Genomic DNA, 25,128 nt, shown 5'->3' on the forward strand with positions numbered 1-25,128 from the left:
CTGACGCCTTCTATATAAGTAAAGAAAGAAGCGGCGCTTCACCTGCTGATCATCTGCTGCTTGCACTGAGCTAAAACATGTACTGCATGCTGTGGGTTATCTTTCAGAGCCTGGCCCTCGTGGTGGAGAGTGGTGTGTCTTCAGGGAGTGCTGAGGCACTTGCCAATAGGGGAGTGAAGAACAATGGAGGACCAGGAGCTGCCAACGGTGCAAACGCTGGGGCTCAAAATGGGGTTCCACTGACTGGTCAGCCCTTTGTGGCACAAGTAGTCCAAGTTGGTAATACTTTGTTTATCCAGCCACTTGGGAACCCTGTAGGTCAGGCTCCACCACAACAACTAATTCCAGTTGCAGTTCTCCCACAAGGTGGAGCTTTTCTCATGGGCCAGGCAGGAGGAGCCACCATGAATCTGCAAGGGCCAGGGACGCAGCAAGCTGGAGGTGGGCTGTTTGCAGTGCTGCCACAGAGAAATGTCGGCGGAGGGCCTCAGAGTGTCGTGTTGACCCCTGGCCAAGTGCAGCTGATGTCAGCAGTCGGGCAAAATAACCCACAACCCTTGGGCGGTGTTGTTGGTGCTGCAAAGCCGAGCGGCAAGCTGAGGTTTCGACGGTCAGTCGCAGCTCGCCTCAGGAGGACGCAGTCTCCGGTGATGAAGACTACGCCAGCTGAAGATGAGGAAGAATGCTCTGGGGTAGATACTGAGGAGAAGCAAGTGGAATGAGATGAAGCATTTTTCACAGATTCATTGCTAAACACTGATTGTGGTTCTCCTTAATACCTGTTGACACTTTACTGTTGTAGATCACTGTAACTAATGACCAATAAATGATTGAACTCCTATTGCACAAAACAAATCTGTCAAGTCTGTCTTGAACAAAACACTGAATAAATTCAGCAGGGTCATGGGTGTGCCTCCATCTGATGGCTGTTATTTTCATATAAGAGGCTGATAAAAATACACACAGCCTTCTGTTTACAATACACAGCTTCAAGCTACTTCCAGATGGTCTCTCTTGAACATTTGAAAACTATAAATCCGTCACATCAGCATGAAATTCCTGGCACAGCTTGTTTTCTTTTGGAAAAAAAAAACAGTACCTAAAATAATATAAATCAGATGAACAACTGCATTTGCATTAGAGAGAACCTTTTGTCCTTTAAAACTGAAAACAGAAAAAAATAGTTTCTTAATTGTAACTGCATGACAGTGTGTAATTAGCTCCAGACCAAACTTCCACAGAGGGTGTTTACCTGGTCTGCTGTCAGCTGCAGAGTCAGCAAAAGGAAAAACATTCCCAGACGGCTTTGGTATATGACAGAGTAACCATCCAACCAAACAGTAATGTATGTGATGGCTCTGAACATGTGCTCGTGAAACAAGCTATAGGCTTTCTGTTTTCATTTTCTTGTTAAATTTCAGAATTTTATTAATGATTAACTGATTTCCCGAGGGTCACTGTGAGTGAGTGTGTACATTGGTTGAGAGTGTGGCGTGTGGGTGGGCAAATAAAAAGTTTGTCACTGTTATAAAGTCATCACAAATTACAGTAAGTCACCCAGCCATGTCTGAGGCACTTATTTTAACTTTTAATTATAAAACAGCAGCAGGCAACATGCCATTTATACCTCTAGACATGAATCAAATCACAAGATGCCATTTATGCCCGGGTGTTTTCACAAACATCTTCTCATAAACAGTCTGCATGCAGCTTGACACAGTAAAGGTGAAATGTTCGATTAAATTTAACACTATAACGTATTCTTTTAGATACATGTGGTTCTGATACCTCTACATCATCAGCGTGATTTAAAAAACACAATCCCTAAACCCAAATTTGTACTTCTTTTTGTTTAAAACACATCAACTGTGACCAACAAATTGCACAAAAATGCTGGACGCAGCAAAAAATGATACAAATTAAAACTCATACATGCAAATTGATATTTTATTTCCTTCAAAATAAAAAGAAGGTTCAATAAACACTCTAGTTTAAGAAACAATTAGAATTTTCTGGCAATTATGCTGTTGTTCAGGCTTAATGGGTAAAGCCTGAACACAAACACACACATATTTTTTACAGTGTGATCTACAAAAGCTCTTGATGACTATGATGTCAGTTGTTTGCCTCTTGTAACCACAACCCACAACATTGACGAGGTCCATGCTGGGTTTAAGTCAGCTTCCAGAAGCCTCTAGAAACCCTTCCCGCGACAATGAATCACTGCGTTATTTTTTTGTGGTCACTCAGCTCTATCAAGAACAATGTCAGTGTGTCAACTGGCTGAAGTTTCTTTGAAAACAGGGACTTTGCTGCATTACATTTCTTTAAATCTTGTATTGTAGAGAAACCATAGATGCCATATTGCAACTTCCCATGACACGCAGGTGACAAATATAGCATGTGAATAAGGCAGTGTTCTCCTCTCTAATTGGCTCATAATAATCTCTTTGACTGATAAAAGGCGTCTTTGAAACAGAGAGTTACTGTCAGCTTTCTGGGCACATAACAGTTGAAGCCAGAGCAAAAACGTACAAGGTCTGTGTGTTTTTACACGATTCAAGGTGCAAAATGAAGCTTTTTCTCTTCGCAGCATTTGTAGCAACCCTCAGCTATGTGAGTAGTCAATCTATCTATCCATCTATCCATATGTGTATATATCTATACTAATGTGTATATCTCATCTAAATTTATTTCAGGTCAATGCAGGCAAGGTAAGTTACAGTCAGACTATGGATGTATGCATACTTTGCACAATAATCGAGATTAGGCCACAGGCAATAAGTCTTTTTCCTGCTCCAAGCAGACTGCAAGGCTGCTGGCAGCTATGAATGCAGGGATGTTGAATGGAGGACTCTTAAATGGAGGACTCTTAAATGGAGGACTCTTAAATGGAGCAAACCCCGGGATGCTGGTTGGTGGTCTGAATCCACCCATTGTTGCTGGCGGTGGAGCAGGCGTTATAGGGCAGCCCCAGTTTGCTCAGGTCAGTCCACTGGATTTAAGTTTGAGCGACAATGTGACTTTTCACCGATATTTTGCAGTGAATCTAAGTAACACTTATTTTTCCTTCTCACAGTTTGTTCCTCGAGTTCCTGCTTTTGTCGTTCCAGCTCAGGTCGGCAATGTGTACCCTTTCCCTGCTGTCCCTGCAGTCAATGCGGTTAGTGAGGCACTTACTGTTGTGGTGTTAACAACACAACTTGTTGCAGGTTTAAGAGCATCATCTGTCTTGCTTCTCTAGTACCAGGTTCCTTTCATGGGAGTACCCCAAATGGCACCAATGAATGCTCCTCAGCAACCTGCGATGGTAATCAACCTTTACCTTCAGTGTGTCAGTGGTTATTGTTTGCAGAAATGTAACATTTCCTGTTTTTGTTTAGGGGAACCCTGCTGGTGCTGCTCCACAGCAGCTTCCAGTTCAGCCTGATCCTCTCGGAAGATTCAGGGTAGGAAACAATGAATCTTTTGTCTCAAAGGCTGTGCAATATGAATGAAAACTACACTGGATAAATGTTGCTCTGTGACTCCACAGCGCCAGATTATAAAAGCGGAAAACACCGTGAAGAGTACTGTGGACACTCAGGTGAGACTGCGCAAAATAAACCATAAAAAGTTTTTTAAAAAGTTACTCACAGTTTGTAAAAACCATATTCTGCTAGAAAAATTACTATTTTTTTCTCTTATTTTCTCAGATTCCTTCTTCCGCTCCTTCTGCATCACCAACAGCAGCACCCTGCAACAAGGATATTTAAGCTGACACCATTACTCTAACATTAGCTTTGAATTGAATCTACAAGAAATATTGAATATTATAACAATAAAAGTAAACTACTGTGATTATTCATAAATTGATTACTTTTGTTAAAGTGGTTTGTTACAGTGTCTTCACTTTCTAATAAAATTAATCATACTCTAAATAAAATTTGTCTTGTATGAGTTTTATGCCATAGACCATCAGTGGATCTGTGCTGCCATCTAAAGGACATATATGTTTCATAAAACTACAACTCTAGATAGATAGTGAAGCGGACATCCATAAAATGTTATCAAAAATAATATAAAATAAGATTTTTTAAAAAGATCAAAAAAACAAAAATGACTACCAACCCACTTGCCACTAATTCCATTGATAAAGATAATACAGATATACTGAAGTCAAGGAGAATGAGTGAACACACATGATACAGCAAACATGATGCAGTTCTGAAGTTCTTTCAAACAGCTCCTCCTACAGCTTTTCAGCTTTACAAACATACAGAGACAGTTATGTTTCTGCACTATCAGCAAATTCCCAGAACTTAGAACACAAGATGTGCTGGTGTGGCATAAAAAAAGTGTTAGTTACTGGCATTATGTACAGGTGCGCATAAAACTGATGATGGTTCAGTTCAAGCAAGCTGCTTCACTTTCAGGATTGTGCAAGTTTGTTCACAGTCACACTGGTGTGACCAAATGAATAAAACGGAGCCATTTGAACCATGCAAATGGATTGGATTGCAATTATGTCGCACTTTAATATAATTCTTTACAAAACAAGTGATATTCACACCCACTTTTATTCTGTGCACACAGAAATGGGTCCATGACGGGAAATTTGGGGTTCTGAATCTTTCCCAAGGACACTTTAACATGTGAGATTGCACCAGGCACATTTGAAGACTTCTTTAACTGTAATAAAATATTAGTGAGCACAATGTATAAATAAATAGGCTGGTATAATGGCTGGTGTAAGCGAAAGCTGGTGAACATAACACTGAGTACACTCAACCATTAGTATAAATGATTCACCAATTAGATGCCAACATCAGACTGAGTGGGATGTGACAAATGTTTGAATATATGCTCAAACTTTCTGCTTTTCTTTTTTTTCTCATGACATGCAAAAGTTCCTTTTGGAATTATAATAATTATGCAATGCAAAGTTACATTTTACACAAGCTTTTCTTACTTTAAGAGATCACAGAACCAAAGTGAAGAATGTACACAGTACACCTGGACGCTACAGTGATGACCTCAACATGCAGCTCTGGTGATTTTGTAATTTCTGTATTTGCATAAAGTTTTAAACTGAGATTATTTGGACTTTTTTAACAACTTGAAACCAGAGATGGGCAGTAACGCGTTACTGTAATCCGATTACTTTTTTCAAGTAACTAGTAAAGTAAGGGATTACTATTGCAAAAACGGTAATTAGATTACCGTTACTTTCCCGTAGGAACGCTGCGTTACTGCGTTACTAAAACCGTGATTTTTTTGCGAGAATGTCTCATGACAGTGACGTAAGCGAGTGCGACGTTCGTGACAACAGCTGTGTGCAGATCAACAATGGATCATATATCGAGTGTGGGAGAGAGTATGAGCATGCAGCGTTTAAAGCGTGGAAGTACTGACCTTACTTTGAGTTTGATTCCATAAAAAGTGACAAAAACATTAGTGTCCATTAGCATTGTGCGTGGGAAGAAAACATCTTTTTACAGCGAAAAAAACCCCTAAACTTCCAAGCAAGCTCCGAGTGCGCTATGACGTAATGGAAAATTCACAGAGAAACTGCCGTATCTTTCCACTGACCGCTGCGGCACACCTGCACCAGGGTAAACCTCCGCCTACCCAACTCCTGCTGTACAGGTGAAAATAGAGCAACAGGACCGCTAGTCTTTGATTTTATTTATTTTCTGCTGTGTTTTACTTGCATCTATTTGAAAGAGTGAGTGTAAACACACAAAAAAAAAAATTTTATGTGCTGGAATGTGCAGAAAATAGGTTTAAATATTAAACAAATTTCTTCCAGTCAGAGAATGTTGCATATAATTAAATTTTTGCTTGATGCATAAAGTTAAAAGATTAAAATTAATAAAACTATAAAAGTTTTAAAAAGAGACTTTTCCATTTGATTACATTTTGTATGATGGATTATGCAGAAAAAGTAGAATTGGGCTGAAAGATCTATCGCTTTATCACCTATTCAGGTTGTAAATCGTGTTTTTAAAAAGTAACTAAGTAACTAAGTAATTAATTACTTTTGAAAATAAGTAATCAGTAAAGTAACGGGATTACTTTTTGGGGGAAGTAATCAGTAATTAGTTACTGATTACTTTTTTCAAGTAACTTGACCAACACTGCTTGAAACAGAACGTGTCATGGTATTTAGAGACATGACTTACACCTAATTACACACTTACCTGCTCTGTGTTGTAAGTGTCTGAGTCTGTTGCCATGAGAAATGTCTGTCACACTGACCGCATATTGTTTGGATGGGTCGGTGCTGGACTATATCAGCTCAGATGGGAGGAATTTAAACGTGATGCAGAGAAGGTCGGGAGGCAGACGCAGAAAGAGGACACAGAACCATTGGAAAGGTAAGATGAGCTTTTGGTGCTCATTGCTTCTGTGGACATATTCTTTGTGAAATGTATGTGGTTGTATAATGCTCAGCAAACTTTTGTCTGTACACACTGCAGGACATCATGAAGCTGCACACGGCTCTACTGCTGATTTGTCTGTTTAGGACTAGCTTTGCTCTGCCAGTAAGTTATAGCTTTATAGTGTATCTACATAAAGTGCTGTGTTAAACATCACATTTAATGTTTTGACAACTGTTCCTTTGACAATAGGTCCAGATTGGAATTATTGCGAGCAATAGCAATGAGGTAATGAGCTTCTAAAGCCTTTCTATGTGTTGGGCAGCTAAAGAAACAACATTAGTCATAATAATTCTGCTCTTCTTGTATATTCAGATCCTGAGACTGAATGCATTAGCTCTTGCAGCTATGGGACAAGCACAGGTATGCATCGTGCTTATGAGATGCCAATTACCATGCAGCTCTTTGTTGCCTTGACTAACTCTGTGCCTTCTTCAGTAAAATGTTAAAATATCTGCATTAAAAAACAAACAAAAACATTGACGTTGACCTGAGCAGACACTCTTTCTGCAGGGCTCTTCAATATTGCCCCAGTTTGTGCTGCAGCAGCAGCAGCCTGAGGTGCTGCTTACCCCACAGGTGGTGAACTTAAACCCTCAAGTGGCAGGCCCTTTTGGTCCACAGGGACCCCAACTACTGGTCCCCAACCAGGGCAACCAGTTTACATCCATGTTTTTCCCCAATGGTCAACAAGAGCAGCTTGGACCTCAACCGGACCCCAACAATCCTAACATTCCTCAGCAGGCACAAAACCCTATGCAGGTAGAATATGGCAGGCTAAAAACACATTTCTGTTTTTATCATTGATTTGTGATGTGATTGGATGTGCTGAAATTTATTTTCAGTCTAAAAATGAGGAATTAACCATTCCTTTTAAACTTTTATTTTCAGTTGTTTCCACAGTTTCAGTATCCATCTTACAGATTTCCTCAGTTTCATAGGCCTCAGGTATGAAATCAAACATCCTGCCCTCTTTGCAAGAGTTAATACATTTATTTACATGCTCAGTGGAGATTTAAATTGTTTCTGTCGTCCACAGGGTTTCCCTTACTTTGTACCAGCTTATGGCTATCCCCAGCAGAGGAATAATGCAAGGCTGCAGCCCAACAACGGTCAGCAGAACCTGGAAAGAACGACACAGAGACCACAGCTCCCTCTGCAGGTCAGACATGATAAATACAAGCTGGAGTACAGAAAGGCACACACTTTTTGTAAAATGATCAAAAACAAACTGAAGGAATCCCATTTTTAAGAAAAATTACATTTTGAGGAATAATATTTTAATAATAATAATTTAATTATTTAATAATAATAATATTTTATTAAAACCAGGAGAAGTTATGTGGTCACAGTTGCTCCATGGCAGTAAGGACAGTAGCGAAAAGGTTAAAGTACCAACAGCATTAAATAATACAATATCTATCTATCTATCTATCTATCTATCTATCTATCTATCTATCTATCTATCTATCTATCTATCTATCTATCTATCTATCTATCTATCTCTCTGGAAAAGGACATGCAGATATTAAGCGTGTACAACGATTGCAGTGTCTACTTGTACTTAAAACATTCTAATGTTTCTACTCTTACTATAAGCATCTTAGGGAAAACTGGACCAACATTTTTACCTGATATAAGACCAAACACATCTTTTCACTCTACTGACTTTGCACAGATGTATTCAGCAAAAACAGCCGCTAGTAAAACAAACCAAAATGATGGAAAATGCTGCTCCAAGCATCTGTACTACTTTGAAGTTTAAGACCTACAGACAATGATGAGTCAAAGGCAAGGCTTGATGATAATAACATAGCTGCAGATGAATCATGACTGTGTGGGTACATCAGCTGTTATGCAATGACTGCTGTCTGGCATACTGACCACACTGTCAGTCTGTCTTAGCAGATAACTGCTGAATTCTTGCCAGTGCAGTGGCACATCAGCACTTCAGTGCTGGGTGACAACTCACACATGTAATTATTTATCAGTGCAACTTATGTAAGTTTATTTTGTTTCATGGCAGAGCTCATTTCCTGCTACTTTTATGAAAATGATGCATATAATTCATGGACAGTTTAATGGGTATTTAAAAAAAATAATGCTGCTACTTAATTACTGCTTATGGCATGTTCTGCTATGACTTTTGAAGCTTGTAATCTAATGTTTATGCTTATCATCTAATTTCAGCAGGCTTCCAAGCCAAAGCCACGGACAGAAGACGTGAGTGTTCTCTGCTATTTATTTCACCTAAATTAAACATTAGAATCAAAAAAAGAAAAAGAAAAAGACATTTTGTTTAACTGCTTCATGTTTGTACTTTGCTCTGTGACAGACATGGCCACTGGGGTCAAAGAAAGAGTCTGCCACAATTCCTCCTGATCCTCGTGGTGATGCATCTGGCCCTGGGGTTGATGAGGTATGATTTTTATACAAGTACAGACCCTTTAAAGGCTTCACATGCACAGGAATTAATGCATGTTGCATATTCATAGAGTCCTTCATTAATGTCATTTAGGAAATTTGATTTTCAGTAATATACCTTTTTCTAATTTCTCTAGGGCCAGGTTAACTTCCCATTCCTGTTTGAGCCTTAGATGTCACAGCCGTAAGATCATTAGGCAACAAATGAGATACTCTGTATTTGGCCACAGCCTGACTGAAACTTGCAGAAATTCTACTGTTTTTTTTCCCAGTGCTTTCATACCATGTTAAATAAAGACGTTTGTCAGATAAATTTGTGTCAGAAAGTTCATTGTTGTACACAGAAATAAAAGCTTGAATTGCAGGAATAATTTTCTGAATATATCACAAATAACAAAGATTTTAAAAACGTTAACAATCAAACTTTTTTGTAAGGAAAATGCAAAACAAGCAACATAGTTAATATTAGTCAGTAAATTCTGAGTCAGGTTCTGTTCTAAGGTCTAAGGTCTAAGATAGCAAAATTGTTTGATAAGATGCACATTGTAACAGAAAGCCTTGGTGAATGGCAGCATGAGAACAAGAGAACTAATTCAGTGAGATGCCATCTATCCATCTTCACCATGGCTTATCCAACTAGGACCATTATGGGGTGTCGAGAAAGGTGGGATCGCAAGACAGTGAAGTGCTGTGGTTTACCTTTCATTACATCTGAGAAAGGACTTATCAACTAGCCTTTTAGGTACAAAATGACTAAAGAGTGCGATCACAGAGTTTATCTATGTGCTTTTGCAAAATGTAAATAGTCTATATTCTTGATCAAATATATAAAAATGTAAGTCTGATTAATGTGATTAATGAGAAATGCAGTTTGAGTAGTGAAATGTTTCTAACACCTGACTTTCTGGCCTTTTACTGTTTTTTTCTGTGTGTGTGTTTCTGGGCTGGGATTGTTTGAACCAGTGGGGAATCCAAACATGGCACACAGCCCAGATCTTGTCTGAGGCTATTAGTGTTCGGTCAAAATGACTTAGGAAACATTCAGAGAATGTCTGATTTTGACACGTATAATTGAATAAAATAAGCTAGAGGTAGAGGAAAAAAACAAAAACTAAGGCAAAGACAAACAGAGGCAAAGAATAAATGATAACCTAAAATGGGAACAGTTAGAACTAGACATGAACATGAACATAAATCTGAACAGGAGCATGCAAAAACAAAGACGTGAGGAAACCATAACAGGAGCATGAAAAACCTGAGACCTGAAGTGACATAAAATCTATAGCCATGAGACGAGATAAACAAATGACCCAACACTGAACAAAAGGAAACAGAGGACCTAAATACACAAAAAGGTAATGAGGAAAGTGGAACACCTGGGGAACACAGTTGACACAAATGAACATGACGGCACAGGGGAAGCAAAACTAAATACACTGAACATGGAAACACGAGACTGCTTAAAATAAACCAAGAAACATAATGAGATGAAGACTGTGACAACATGAGCTTGACAATAGGACATGAAAAAAAACACAGACATGAAACTCACGACAGACTGGGGAGATGGAAAGGAATGGAACATAAGGAGGATGAGGCATGGGCATAACTAAAAGTCAGGACAAAACAGACTTACATGGAAATTACAACTATACAAGGAAGCATGGTGATAACATTAACTAGACTAAAGCCTCACTAAGACATACAGCTACAGCTAATGCTATTGTGATTAATAAACACAGAGGTTTGAAGAGAAAAAGTGAGGAAAAGTACTCTTTTAAATTAGTTAAAAAGGTATCATGTTATAAATGGATGTTCCTGTCAGATTGAGACAATTGAAGTAAAATGTTATAAAATGAATGAAACATCAAGGGAAATGAATTCATATATGACTGAACATTCATATGTGATGGAATTACTAATAAGTTGTATTAAAGTACAAAAGGCAGGGTAGACATCCTGAGGATAGAGGCAGTTAGAACTGGGTGAGTCCCCTCACCCATCGTCCTCATCCAAGCTCTGCACTACTGGGTAATACTCATATTATCAAAGACTGGACTTTTTCAACAAAGAGCCGATCCAGACTTCCTGTATTCATTGCTGGTTCCACAGATTGACAGATGTAGCCTTTCTGTGGGCTATGTGAGGTCTTTTTTCACCATACTGTTGATGAATCAGACACTAGAAGTATTTTCTACTTCTCTTAATAAGACTATCAAGCTATCAGGTAGCTGTGAAGACCTTACATTGGATTTAGGGTTCCTGGTGCCTGTTCTCTGTATGTCCTAGAAAATATGCACAATAAACTGGATGAACCAGGATCAGTTTATCCTGGTAATGCTGATTTATTTATTTTCTGAAGCCAGGAGGACGGATGAAAGGGGGCAAAGTTTCCCCATAGAGGAGTATGAGTATTTTTACTAAGAAGACTCTCATTAAAGATGACGCCACAAAAACAACCAAAAGTTAAATTAGTTTTTTTTAAATAATGCATTTCTTTGACAGCACTGCACCAACAATTAAAATGTAACAGCCCAATATAACATTAATATGTTTTAGAAAAAATTAAAGTGAAGGACAATATACATTATTAGGTATTGCTTCCTAGTAATGAATTGGACCTACCTTTGTCTTCACAACTGCTTTAAATCTTTACGGTGCAGATTCCACACAGTGCTGGAAATATTCCTGAGAGTATTTAGTCCACACTGCCATGATAGCATCACAAAATTACCGCACATTTGGTTGCACATCAGTGATGTGAATCTTCCATTCCACCACATCTCGAAGTTGCTCTATAGGATAGAGATGACCCTTTTTTATGACTAGAGATGTTGTTAAACATTTCTAACCAGGAAGTCACGTATACAGAGACACACACACATACACACGCACACACATACACATTCACTCACATGCTCGCAACTTTTACAACACACCATATGGGTTTTACAATGGGGTGTTTCTGTAGCTGTTGTCACTGAATAAAAGGCTGCTAGGGGACGCTGGGCTGAGCTCAGGTGCGGAGCTTGAAGTTCTGGATCCTGACCGGACCGGCTTCTCTTGGAAGTTAAAATGGACTAAGCTCTGAGTGTCTTGCTTCATTCATGGGGATAAGTCTCTGAGTCAGCGAGGCCTGCGAGTGCAGACCGAACAGGGGGACACTCCCACAGGGCTTAAATCTGGGGCTCTCCACCATTTGACCCTAAAACTAAAGAAGCTTCTTGGATTAGAGGTAAAACGTCTTCAAGCAACTTAAAGAAGTCCAGACACTTTTCGTTCCAAGCTCCTTGGACTACGATGTCCTAGATGACTGAGAACCTTCACTGACTCAAAAATCGACATCGATGTGCCTTATGTATGAATTCTGGTTGTGCTTACTGACCTTGCTACAAAGTCGCACAACTTGGTGGATTGTTGGAGCATTATGGCTACCGTAGTCAGGAGCCTCGCAGAGTAATCTGGGTCCAAAACTCTGCCTTCTTCAGGTCCCAAAGTCAAACGAGCACTGCAGCTCCACTGAGAGTTAAAAACTGTCTAAATTATTTCATCTTTAATATCATGATCAGCATTGTTGCTTAACCAGGTGTAACAATTAAGTTTAACATCCAGGTGTCCATGAAAACAGAATTTATTAAATTAACGGAGCTAGAAGTTAGCAGAAAGTTAGCTTGCTAGTTTCCACCCAAACATAATATAGCATGTTCTGACTGAGAGATTTCTGAAAAAATTCAAACGTACTGCTCTGCTATCACTTCCAACATAAATGAAGAGAGAAAACTAAACAGCAGTGATGTTTGTGGGGTTACTAAGTTGGACTAGCTGGTACTGGTTTTATTTTGTTGTATTTAGCTGCAACACCTTAAAGGCCAGTTCATGAAAGTCTTGTTGGACATAAACCAGTCCGTGGTGCAAAAAAGGTTGTGGACCGCTGCTGTAAATGGACCAAACTTCAGTCAGGAGAACAACTGAGATAATCCATCCACAATACGGGGTTAGTCATTAATATACTACAACAACATGGGAATAGAGCAGCTGTGAGAGAATTCAACATTAATGAATCAATGGTACAGAAATGGAGAAAGCAAGAAGAATGAGTTGAGTAAAGTTTGACTTATCTGACTGTTTTGTTTCGCTTAATGCACCTTATAATCCGGTACGCCTTATGTATAAAACAGACCCATTCATTGACAGCACGCCTTATAAGCCGGTGTGCCTTATGGTCTGAAAAATACGGTAAGTGAAATCAACTAATATAATGAATACAATTTAACATACTGTTGCAATCTTCAGCATATCCAATGCAACATTAATTATCTAATATATTCTTTAATATTGAGCACAAGCAAAAGCTTAATAAAGACATGAGAACAAGTAAAGTAAAATACAAAAATATTTTTTAAGCCAATCTGGTGATATCATGTGTTGATACTTGTATCAGACAAATTAAGAAACACATATTTCCTAATGATTCCAACAGCCCCTCTTGCAGTAAAACAATAATTGCTATTTTGGACTTAATGCCTTACCATTGTCTTCTCTGTGGTTTTAGTTATGACTACAGTTTGACAAGGTGTTTGCTAATACCTAAGTAGGTTTACTGTTTAAACTTGATTGACTAGCTTGATTCATAACGTCAATTAATTTCCTGAAATCCTGTAATCTTTCCATTATGTTCATATTTCAGTCTAAGAAAATGCATTATTCTGATGCAGGTGAATATAAAATAAGTGCAACATATTCACATGATAATTTTAATGATGATATTTAAAAAACAACAACAAGAATAACTTAGTAAAAAGTACCAGTCATAATGAATGACCTTTAATATATTACACCTTTTCACATTTTCACATCATGTTCTCAACAAATAAAGACAAAAAGTATTGTCTCTTAAGCAATAACTATCATATTTCAGTTTAATTTCATAATTTCCTTAGGGATTAAAGTTTTCTGATTGTTTACTATCGCAATTGTTTTTTTTTTTTCATTTACATACTGAACAAGAAGAGAAGATTTTAATTCACAGCATACCTTTTTAAACATGCTTGAGTCCATACTGTACCGTTCTAATTTCAAACAACCTCTGAATACAGTTTGGCAGTAGATTACTCTGTGCTTTTCTTCATTTTCAGTGCAATATTTGAGCACAAACTTGAACAATTTCAGGGTGTGTTGTTTAATTACTGACTGACAGTTTGGTTCCTAATAATCTGATCCAGTTATAATTCATATGGCATAGTGTTTTGTTTTTTTTCTTTTTGTTTACCCTGTCTGGGTGCTGACAAGATTATTATGTGGTTTCTGGCTCTAATCATTAGTTACACCTTGGGACATTTCTTAACAAAGGTGCTCTGGTAGCTGTATATAAGAAGAAGTCAACTTTCCGAATATCACTACAACAACTTCCTTCACTCTGAGACTGACTGCTGCAGCAGTGGACTAGACGTAATTACATGAGTCTTTGTTGTCAAATTTTTCTTTGCCAGGATAGGATTAACTGTGGAATTGTAATTGTTTAATTAACTTATTTGATTTGATTAAATCTTTATTACCATTTTTATTTCAACAGGTACGATCACTGAAACCATGCTGAAGGTAGCATTTGTGCTTGGATGCCTCCTGAGCCTCACTTTGACTCAACCTGTAAGTCTGACATTATCACATATTTTTACGTATTTATTTGCACTTATGCATTCAGATACCATTAATAATACTGTAATACAATAAAATGAAGGCAGTATTGAACTTGATCATTGTCTACAGATGGGTATGGCGCGCAAAAGACTTGTGCGCTCAAGCTCTGAATCTTACTCTGGGTCAGGGGTGAGTGCTTTTCTTATTTTTTTTACAAAATGGCAAATGATTTTTGATGCACAAGTCAGAGTACTGTGATTTGAATTACATTGTGGATTATTGCCTCCTAAATATCTAAGTTTTTAGTTTTACAGATGTAACGTTTCTCTGCATTTGATAATAAATATTTTTATTTGTGGTTTTTCAGGAAGCCAATCAACTGCCACAGTTAAACAATCAACAGCTGCAGCTACTCATACAATTACTACTTGTCAGCCTAGCAACAACCACTACAACAGCTGCACCCACCCCTCGTCCGGCTGTAACTGGTTAAAAACTGGCATTTAACTATTGAATGAAAGTTAGCATGCAGTGCAACTGTCAATTTGTGATATTTTAATGAGAAAACATAGCAGTGTCTACCAAATAAAATTTATGAATAGAAAATGTGTGTTTTTCTGTTTGTAAGAAATGTAAGTCCCTCAGCTAACCATTATATTCCCCTTTCAATAAAGAGTTTACATCACATGTGATGTGAGCAGCTATTTAGGTGTTTACTAATGAACACTGTTGATCTAAAATAGAGTTTAAATTATGGTACATCAACGATATTACATAATAAACTTTCTTAAGTTTTCTAAAATTGGGTAGACTGTGCTTCCCTAATATTTAGAAGCTGCTGCCGAGGTTGGTAGCATTAACTTGAAAGTTATATTCCTGGTGGGTTTTTTTCAGTAGGAACATTCATAGTCAAACAGTTTAGCAACGGCGGGTCAAGGGGCAAGTTAGGACATAAAAGTGATAGCCTGTCAGTATGCCTCGTTATTTAAGACCGTTTATATACTGGAAAGAGTTTAAGATTAAGATTTCAGATTCAGATAACATTTTAAATCACCTACATGTGGAGTGGTGGAAATTTACTCACTCCAAAAGTAGCTACCATCCACATCGAAAGGAGATGGCTAAGGCTACATCCACACTAATGCGTTTTTTTTGTTGTTGTTTTTTTTTTTTTTGCTTGTCCCGTTTGGCTCTTTTGCCATCAGAATTATTGTCTAAAGGCAAAGAAAGATGCCCAACGGATTTACTTTACCAAATGGACCATCCCAGCCTTGCCGTAATGGTCTATTTCAGACCTTCCCAAAGTGTGGGGCCCGCCCCCTAGGGGGCAAAACGCTTGGACACTGCTAGCACGGGCGCCTACAGAAACGCAAACAGGAGATGAAGCATAGCTGAATATGTTTCCAAACCAACTTCATTCTAAACCAAAGACTAGAAAATATGGTGAAGCATATCTTCCCTTTGGCTTCACCTGCACAAGTGCCGAAGTAGGTCTCCCTGCAGAATTGCTTTTCCCTTCGTCGGGAGCACGCACTGGGCTGTTTAAATCACGGACAAACAGGATCCCACATTCGTGATTTTTAGTTCACAAACACTTCTTGTAATGACTAACTACTCCTGACATTTTGGAGATATACATACTATAGGGGAGACCGGGGATAGTTGTAACGTGGGTCAGTTGTAACACTTTCAATTTCTCCAATCAGGGCTAAGTTTCAAATGATGTGACTCATCCTGTGCATGCCCAATTCAGTTCTGCTATCACATGTGAAAAATCAGCACATTTCGTCAAACACAGACAATTTAACACGAAAAAAGTAATTTGTATGCCAAAAAGTAAGTTTTTCTACTTTATTTCAATTTCTAATAGCATTATCTGCTTTGCAGTTAAACTCATCAAACTTAAATTATGTTATTTGTATGTCTATGGGGATATATTCTGTGTAGGTCTTTAGTGCTAATGTTTTAGCCGTTGGCTGTAATGTTAGCTAGTTCATGGCTATAGGAGTCTGGGTCAGTTGTAACAGCAACAGTCTGGGTTAGTTGTAACAATAATGCAGATGTTACAACTTACCACACTATTACTTTAACCCATATTAAACAAGTTGGGGCAACGACATCAGCAGAGAGAGGTTCACTGGTCGCTTTTGTATATGCGGTTAATGCCGTTGGCAACACAATTCCTCCACTGTTTGTGTTCCCACACATACATTATGCAGACCTCTGTGTCAGAGATGGACCAGTAGGAAGTACTGGTAGTGGAAATAAGTCAGGATGGGTGCAAGAAACAGATTTCCTCATCTTTCTGAAGCACTTTGCAAACCACACCAAGGTAAACCATGATAAAAAGTAATGGAATTGCGATGCTGGTGAACAACTACATTTTTTCAGCTTCATTGTTATGTTCAAAATTGGTGCAAGAGTTGTAGGTTATAATGCCCACTGAGCCAATGAGGCCAAACTCCAGGAAGACCAACCAAAATTAATGAAATATTCAGTTGCAGAAAATTCCATAATTTGTCTTTTTTGGGGGGTTGGAATATGTTCAAAAGTTAGATTTCTGCATTCTGTCACACACACACACAGCTACATAAATGGCTCTAAGTGCATTCATGTGTTGAATAAACAAAGATTACATGTTAATATTTTGTTAGTACCCTTATTTCATTGTATTACATTTTACCCCAGGATATGTTACAACTAACCCAGACTATGGGGTTAATTGTAACATTTCACTCTTTGTGTTTGAGACCATACCATGCAATGGGTAATTGTGCTGCAGAGAAAATAGCTGCACTATTTAATAGCAGAGACATGTAAATACTTTGCATTACATTTTGAATCCACTACCTTAAAAGAGCTCCAATTTACAGACAGAAATGTCAAAAATGTTACAACTATCCCCGGTCTCCCCTACTATACTTTATACAATAAAGTTACAGTGGGATCCAAATAATATCAGGCTGATCCTGCCACGATTCGTTCCCTCGGTTCAAATCACGGACAAACAGCATCCCACAGCTGTTTATGTTTTTAAACCTATTTTGCACAGAGAGGCATTTTTTGAAAAATGTATTGATAGCAATGTTGAATATTATTATACAGGGAAAAAAAACAACTACACGTAAAATAATCACATCGTGACGCCTCTGCCTTTGTAAATGGAGGGACAGTAACTGCGTGTGCTCGTGCACGCGGGGGGGCGCGATCATTTTTCTTGTAAAACAAAGGGGGGCCCAGCAAAAAATGTTTGGGAACTACTGGTCTATTTGATTCACCTTTTATTGTTTATTTTATTTTCACTTGCTAAATATGGGACAGACTTGACTGGGGAAAAGAAAGGGGAGAAAGAAAGAGGGAAAGAAAAACAGCGGGGAAGAGGGACGGGGATAAAGGGCAAAAAACAAAAACCAACAAAATAAGCAGACAAAAAAATACATATAGCAATCACCTGGATCACCTGTTGAGAAAGAAAAAAGAAAAAAAGCGGAAGAAAAAAAAAGAGCAATATAATAAACAACATCACAATGATATATGGGAATATAACAGTAAATACTAAATATTAAACATTATTGTGCAGCACGTAAAATCGACAGCGCACAGTGTGCTTTGAGGTAGGAGCCAAAAAGGGTGTAGTTTGTGTGTGTGAGCAGTGGCGTGTCCAGCGGGGTGGCCTGGGGGGGCACAGGCCACCCCCCCAACCAGACTGGCCACCCCAGGTGCCACCCCAAAGGCAAAACAATAAAATTCAATCAAATATCAAATGTCCGATTATGTTTTCACGGTGAAGCTGAGATATCCGAGTGTAAGTGAATGCAGCATCGGCTTCTGCGCTACGAGCATCACGTTAGCAAAGGTAGGAGAGCCAAGCACGAAAGACAGCACTGCAGGAAACAATTTTTCGGTGAAAGAAAATGAGGACAGAATAAATGTCCCGGTAAGTAATATCAAGTTTGTTGAGTTTAGTAAACTTCGGTGAAATTAGAATACCAAGGAAAAAATAACACTTAAAGAATTATTGCAGCCGTCGAATATTTCAGACAGTATGCTACTGAGGGCAGCTAACATAAGAGTTATGAGTTATAAGATATAATCTAACTCGTAACATTGCTGTATGGAGCTGCAGATTTGGTTGCAGGTTAACATAGCTGGACTGGCCATCGGGCATACCGGGGATATGCCCGGTGACTTATTTTTTATTTTTTTTTGTAATGGCATGAACAATAAGAGGTGGTGGATTGGCCAGATGCAGGTCGATGTGTAAAAATAACTCAGTTGTTTGGTGGTGGCTATGACGGAGCTTCCACAGAGGCAACAGGTGGATGAGGGAAGGGGAGGCAGGAGGAGAGACCCGAGGCAGCCGCCAGTCCGAGTGTCAGGTGAACTGAACTCCAGGTAAGAAGTTATGACCTGCAGTCTATCTGGGTCAGATATAAACCAAGTTTAGGTGGAGTTTATTTTCATGTTGCTGACTTTTTACTGTCAGTTGCAATAACTCATACTGCGTTCTAGCCAGTTTGACGGAGTTTTTATACAGCTGGGTGGGTGCTATGATGTTACTGATAGTGAACTTTATTTTATTCATAAGGTTAGTTAGTAGAGTTGCCAACGGCTCCTTAAAAAATGGAATGGTCCCTCATTCAGAGAAAATATTACACGTTTCGTATTGAGCTGAGAAGAGACGCAGTTTGTCCCGGACTTTCGCTATAATGAAAAAAAGACACAAAGGAGTTATTCTGTCGTTATGCTGCACAGCTGCCTCTTCTTCTCTCATTCTCTCCCCCTCCCTCTCCTGTTGCTACTTCAATCATTAAACTGATCAATGATCAGCTGATCAGCTTTTCTCTCTTGTTTGTTTATCGCCCACTTTGCGCCAGAAAGAGGAAACCAGCGGATGTCGCTCTAAACAGCAGCACGTTTAAGCTTGATCAGCTGTTGTTAGAATTTATTTAATATTAATTTCTAGTATCAGCTGATGTTTGCTGGAGCCACAGCTGTAAAGCTGCTGGTCATGATATCGGTTTGGTTATGTGATGAGAGGGAAACATGAAGATGAAACCAGGAGATGTCCTTACTGAATCATCAGAGCTGAACAGGTGATGGAGAAACAGGTTTACCTTTTAGGTGACATGAATGAGTTGAAGGGAAGTTATGAACTGTTTCTGAGAGACAAATAACACCAGGATCCTTTTCTAAGCAGCTGACAGCTGGTAACTCTAAATCTTACAACCAAAGTTTTTATCTGACGTAAAATGTATAGAAATCATACATATACCAACAAGACTGTACATCACTGTCACAACAGCATTTGTTTTCATTCAAAGGCTTTATGGTTTTAATACCTGGTGGGCCGGTCTGTAGTCAAAATGCCAGATTTTCTGTCCCGGTCCAGCCCTGCAGGTTAATACTGGCAGTGTCACCATGCCAGCTGACTGTATTTCATCATCAGCCAGTGTTGTTCTTTATCAATATTACCAAAGTTGACCATAAGCCAGCATAGAAAGTATTTACTTGCTTTCAGGTTTTATTCAAATGTTAGTCTTTTCAGTTGTTTCCCCACTTTTTTCCTGTTTCAAAATCAAACACCAGTTTGTGAGAAGATTATCTTCTTTTTTTAACAGGCAGATAAAGTTTTACATTGGAATTGGCTAATTTGTCAATTGTTTGTTACAAATGTCGATATTTTAATATTAAAAATGTTTTTGCCCAAAACATATGTGCACTACATGTCAGTAAAAATACTATGCAAATATTGCTGTCCTTGAATGCTGAGTAAACACTGACAAAGCACTGATTGTATCTCTTGTACTTTATCAACGCAGTATCTAAAAACTTTGCACCGTAGTGGTTAAAATCTCATTCTAATAAGAGTTAAAAGCGCATTCAGTTATTAGGTTTACAGGATTATTGAATTATGGTTAACGGTTGGTAGAATTTATTTTTAAACATTAGCTGCCAATTACATCTGCCACCTCTCTCCAAATCTGTGCCCCTACCTGGCCCCCCCAACAAAAATTTTCTAGACACGCCACTGTGTGTGAGCACCCGTGTGTACACCTGTGAGCATGAGCGCACTTGTATTTAAAAGGTTCCTTCATGTAATGATCTGCTAGAGGGTGTGGGGAGCCACAGCCCCGTCCTCCAGGGCATGAAGCAGGTATGGAGGAGATCAAAACTCCAGACATCCAGAGGTCCCCAGAACACAAGAGACCAATGAAGACCAACAGAGGGGCAGCCGCGCCACTATCCCAGAAAGAGCTGAGGAGAGCCCCAGATGAGGGCTCACTCAGCAGAAACGGCTGTGCCAGAGTGGACCCCACATTCCAGACCCCAATTGGACGGCCAACTCCTCCTCCCAGACCCCCCGCTCCAACAGGCCGCAGAGAACAGGGGTGTGTGAAGACTCCAAACCTCCCTCCGCCCGCTCATATATAGTGTTGATGCATGTGTGTTCTAAGGTGCATTTAAAACCCAGGAGGGCATGGAGCTACCTGCCAGAGAGCAGGTAAGCCCCTCCTGCTAGCCCTCAATGTCTACGTGTATTTAAAATTGAGAGGTGGGCAACGACGCCAGGGGTGAGGTGTACACCTTGATGGTCTTTTGGATTCCGTGTAGCGTGCCCACCCACAAGATCCTATATGTATGTGTTATGAGAGTGTGAGTAATGTGAATGTCTAAGTTGTGGGATAAAATTGAGGCACAGGCAGAAAGGGACAGAGGGGGGGATGCCATCTGACACACCTTTACCTTGGGGTAAAGGTGTGTCAGATGTTATTCTCATTATATATGCTCCCCCTAGGCTTAATCTTTGAAAAATATAACATTTCTTATCACCTCTATGCCGATGATGTACAAATTTATTTCAATTAGATGATGACGACATTGCTCCTTCGTTGCACTGCTTCCTCGAGTGCATGAGAGAAGTCAGAGAATGGCTTTCAGACAATTCCCTCATCCTGAATTAAAAGAAAACAGAGATTGTGGTGTTTGGCAACCATATCCCTAGGGGCCTATCAGCTGATACCTTTGGTTCCTTTGCCAATTCTTTCTCTGACTCAGTTAGTGACCTAGGTGTCCTGCTGGACAGCTCTTTCAAATTTAACAACAAGTGTCTTCAGTAATCAAATCTAGCTTTTACCAACTGCGCCTTATTGCTAAGGCTACGCACTATGTTCCTCATAAAGATCTTGTAAAGCTCATTCATGCTTTTGTGACTTCTAGATTTGATTACTGTAATTCCCTCTACTTTGGTCTTCACTCCGCTCTCCTTCACAGACTTCAGCTTGTCCAGAATGCTGCGGCTCGCCTCCTGACTGGCACTAGAAAGCATGCCTCTATCACCCCAGTTCTTATTGAGTTGCATTGGTTACCCATAAAATATCGGATTGAATTTAAAATATTGTTGCTCACCTTTAAAATTATAAATAATTTAGCCCCTCGTTATCTTGTCGATCTTCTTAGTCTATATGTCGCTGGGCGAGCCCTCAGGTCTTCAGCCCAATTATTCCTGGCTCAGCCTAGATCTAGACTTAAATGTAGGGGTGACCATGCTTTTGCCCTGGTTGCACTGAATCTGTGGAACAACCTTCCTATCGCTATCCGTGCGTCAGACTCCGTTTTATCTTTTAAATCCCATTTAAAAACTCATTTATTCAACATAGCTTTTCCATCTAGTTAGTGTCCCTATTTTATATTTGGTTCAATTTCTTATTTATGTACTTTTATGTTCTGTAATTTCTTGTTTATGTACTTTATCTTTTAGCTATATCTGTTCTTAGTGACTTTGTTCTTATATTCCCTTTTATTGCTGTATAATTAGTGCCCTTAACCAGATGACATATGTGGTACTTTGTTAATAGTCTTTTATTTATTGTCTTAATTTTCCTGTTTTTATTGTAAAGCACTTTGGTGTACCGCTGGTCTTTTAAACGTGCTATACAAATAAAGTTGTATTATATTGTATTGTATAGGCCCTGCATGCGTGGGTGATTGTGGTGCAGCGGGAAGAGGGAGGCAGCTGGAGATGGGGAGGGAAGGAAGGGAGTGGCAAGTGACCCCTCCCTGGGGCAAGCTCCCCCGCTGACCCAAGTGGCCGCCCCTAAACTCCGCAACCCGCCAGGGAAAGGGGGCCCAGGCCCATCCGGACCAGGGCTCAGTCCAGCAGCGCCGCCTGGCCCCACACACTAATACGTTTTCATTTAAAAACGCATTGTTTTCTCTCCATTTTGGCCTCCCGTCCACACTGAAACGGGATTTTCCCTGAAGGAAAATGCAGCGTTTTCAAAACGCTCTCGAAAATGCATACATTTGAAGACTGTGCTTATTCGTCATAGTGTGGACAGCGAAAACGGAGACTTTCGAAAATAATGACGCATGTTAGTCATGTGATGCAGTCATGTGACCAATTAAACAAAGATAGCGGAGGGCATTATACAGCAGTTGTTTTGTTTGCTCTCAATTTTGACAGCCCTATTAACGATTAATATCAGTTTGCACATGCTTCAGTTAGCTTTTCTTCAAATTCTTTAATTCTCACTAGCTTTTGCAACTTTGTACTTTTGTGTTACTTGCAGCAACAACTCCACCTCATTGTTAGTCCATTTAAAAAACTTGGTGCTTTTCCTCGACATTTTGCCGCAATGTTTCAAAAAGCCGGAAAGTAAATAAACGGCAGACAGAAATAAGGCAGGACGAATCTTCTTGTGTTTCACGCATGCGCAGTACTGGAACGTAAGCATTTTCAGCCGTTTCAATGTGGACGCACAACTCTGTGAAAACGACTGAAAACGCTAGTGTGGACGCGGAGCGTTTTCAGACCAAAATGCCGTTTTCAAATCTATCCGGGCTAGTGTGGACGTAGCCCAAGGCTGTCGCCTCCTGAGTAAGGTGTTGCGGCAGGTCATGTCCTGCTGGTTGGAGTGTTAATTTTTACACAGTCAGAAAACATAGAAAGAAGAAATCCTCCTCCTCCACATTTTAAGGTGTGACTGATGATTAGAGACAGAAAGATATCTACTGTGATGAAATCTACTCCCCACTGCTGTGTAATCCATTATTGTAAATTTAAATGCTATTAGCAAACACAGATCTTGAGTGTGATTAAAGTGTTGTGTAGTTTCTTTAACATTTTGAGAGGCCATTTGAGTCTAATAACTGATTAAATACTGAGTTTAGGATGTCATTTTTAGCATCTACGTGCATGTTCAAATCACCCATAATAATTATCTTTTCTGAGCTGAGCACTAAATCAGATAAAAAGTCTGAGAATTCAGTCCAAATCTCTGTGGAAGGCCCAGGTAGACGATAGATAACAACAAATAAAACTATTTTTGAGATAGATAGAGAGATAGATAGATCTAATAATGTCCTGTTACATGACTTTACTGTACAAGGTACAGTGCAGTAGCTTAAGCCCATAATAGCAACTCATTTCCTAAGAGAAAAGTCAGACAGAAATGCAAACTTCAGTGGGTGTATACCTTTTAAATGCCTAGGCCACTAAGTCTTTTGATTTTTAATCATAGCCAACTTTTTCATCAGTTTACCTGTCTGACAACACGAGAAGGTGGAGACGTGCATTAAAGTAGTAATATAAAATGTTTTCTGATTGTGTAAAAATTAATAAAGAAAAACCTTAGACAAATCAATTAAACTCTGTTATTTCTGTTGTTTGTGATGAAACTAGTGCAACAGTTTCATGTCCAAGTGGGATTTCTGTCTCTAATCATCAGCCACACCTTCAAATGGGGAGGAGGAGGATTTCTTAACAAAGCTGATCCAGTAACTGTATATAAGAAGCACTCAACATCCAGAGCATCACTAAAACAACCTCATTCACTGTGAGACAGTCTGCTGCAGCTGTACAGATTCAGGTAATTAAAACTTTATTCGCAATATTTTCTGTGTCAGGATTGTCGAAGAGTGTTTTCATTTTGCGTCTTTATTATCCTCATTATCTTTTTCAACATTTACAATCATTGAAACAATGATGAAGGTATTTCTGCTTGTATGCCTCCTGAGCCTCACTCTGCCTCAGGCTGTAAGTATTATCATTAGGCATGATTCAATAACACTATAAGGGAAAATATATGCAGATACTATAAGAGTATAAATATGTACAAGTAATACCCTGCTTTTGAATCTTCTACAGATGGACAAGGCACACGAATGCCTGGCCTGCTCTGGCTTCAGTTCAAATGAGGTGAGTGTTTTCTTTATCCTCCACGTTTAAATCACACAGGAGCGTCACTTTCTCTAAAACATTTTCTTTACAGGTGAACAGCAATTTTATTGATTTCCTGCAGCTCTAGCTTGCCCTTCTACAACCACTTGCTACAACTACTATAACAGCTGCACCCACTACAACTACAATAGTTGCAGCCACTACATAAAAGGACACCAAAGATCAAAGAGTGGTTTTAAGCCTTTGCATTTGCGTCGAATTTCTGACATAGGCACCATGTTGTGTTTGCCTGTTATGTTTTTGTTTTTTGTTTAAAAAATTTTTAACCATGACTTCTTAATGAGTCTTTATGGTCACTATTGTCTTTAGCTGTCAAATAAAATTCATATGTGAAAATCATGTAGATTCAGATTTCGTTTTTTGTCTTTTTGTTTTTTCTCTCTCTACAACCTCTGTGTTATT

The 25,128-nt window shown here is 39.1% G+C and overlaps 2 protein-coding genes and 1 long non-coding RNA gene across 3 annotated transcripts; all 3 read left to right on the top strand.

Moving 5' to 3' along the window:
• The first annotated feature begins 2,498 nt into the window (after window positions 1–2,498).
• On the top strand, window positions 2,499–3,909 carry scpp9 (secretory calcium-binding phosphoprotein 9). Its single transcript, XM_085460880.1, has 8 exons — window positions 2,499–2,616; window positions 2,700–2,714; window positions 2,804–2,986; window positions 3,080–3,163; window positions 3,245–3,310; window positions 3,384–3,449; window positions 3,536–3,586; window positions 3,696–3,909. Exons 1-8 carry the CDS (start codon window positions 2,572–2,574, stop codon window positions 3,753–3,755), a joined length of 570 nt encoding a protein of 189 aa, XP_085317006.1. The 5' UTR covers window positions 2,499–2,571; the 3' UTR covers window positions 3,756–3,909.
• Window positions 3,910–6,316: 2,407 nt separating this feature from the next.
• Window positions 6,317–9,144, top strand: odam (odontogenic, ameloblast associated). Its single transcript, XM_085460881.1, has 10 exons — window positions 6,317–6,359; window positions 6,462–6,527; window positions 6,615–6,650; window positions 6,738–6,785; window positions 6,936–7,184; window positions 7,314–7,370; window positions 7,462–7,584; window positions 8,613–8,645; window positions 8,758–8,841; window positions 8,984–9,144. Exons 2-10 carry the CDS (start codon window positions 6,468–6,470, stop codon window positions 9,017–9,019), a joined length of 726 nt encoding a protein of 241 aa, XP_085317007.1. The 5' UTR covers window positions 6,317–6,359; window positions 6,462–6,467; the 3' UTR covers window positions 9,020–9,144.
• Window positions 9,145–24,136: 14,992 nt separating this feature from the next.
• On the top strand, window positions 24,137–24,971 carry LOC146707747 (uncharacterized). The gene is made up of 3 exons (XR_014921081.1): window positions 24,137–24,355; window positions 24,634–24,684; window positions 24,758–24,971. It is a non-coding gene; the product is annotated as an uncharacterized LOC146707747 (long non-coding RNA).
• The last annotated feature ends 157 nt before the right edge of the window (window positions 24,972–25,128 follow it).

The sequence above is a fragment of the Copadichromis virginalis genome, linkage group LG6 (genome assembly GCF_057382275.1).
Source record: "Copadichromis virginalis isolate Kocher_CV1m ecotype Utaka linkage group LG6, C_Virginalis_male_GT1.1, whole genome shotgun sequence".
Lineage (NCBI taxonomy): Eukaryota > Metazoa > Chordata > Actinopteri > Cichliformes > Cichlidae > Copadichromis > Copadichromis virginalis.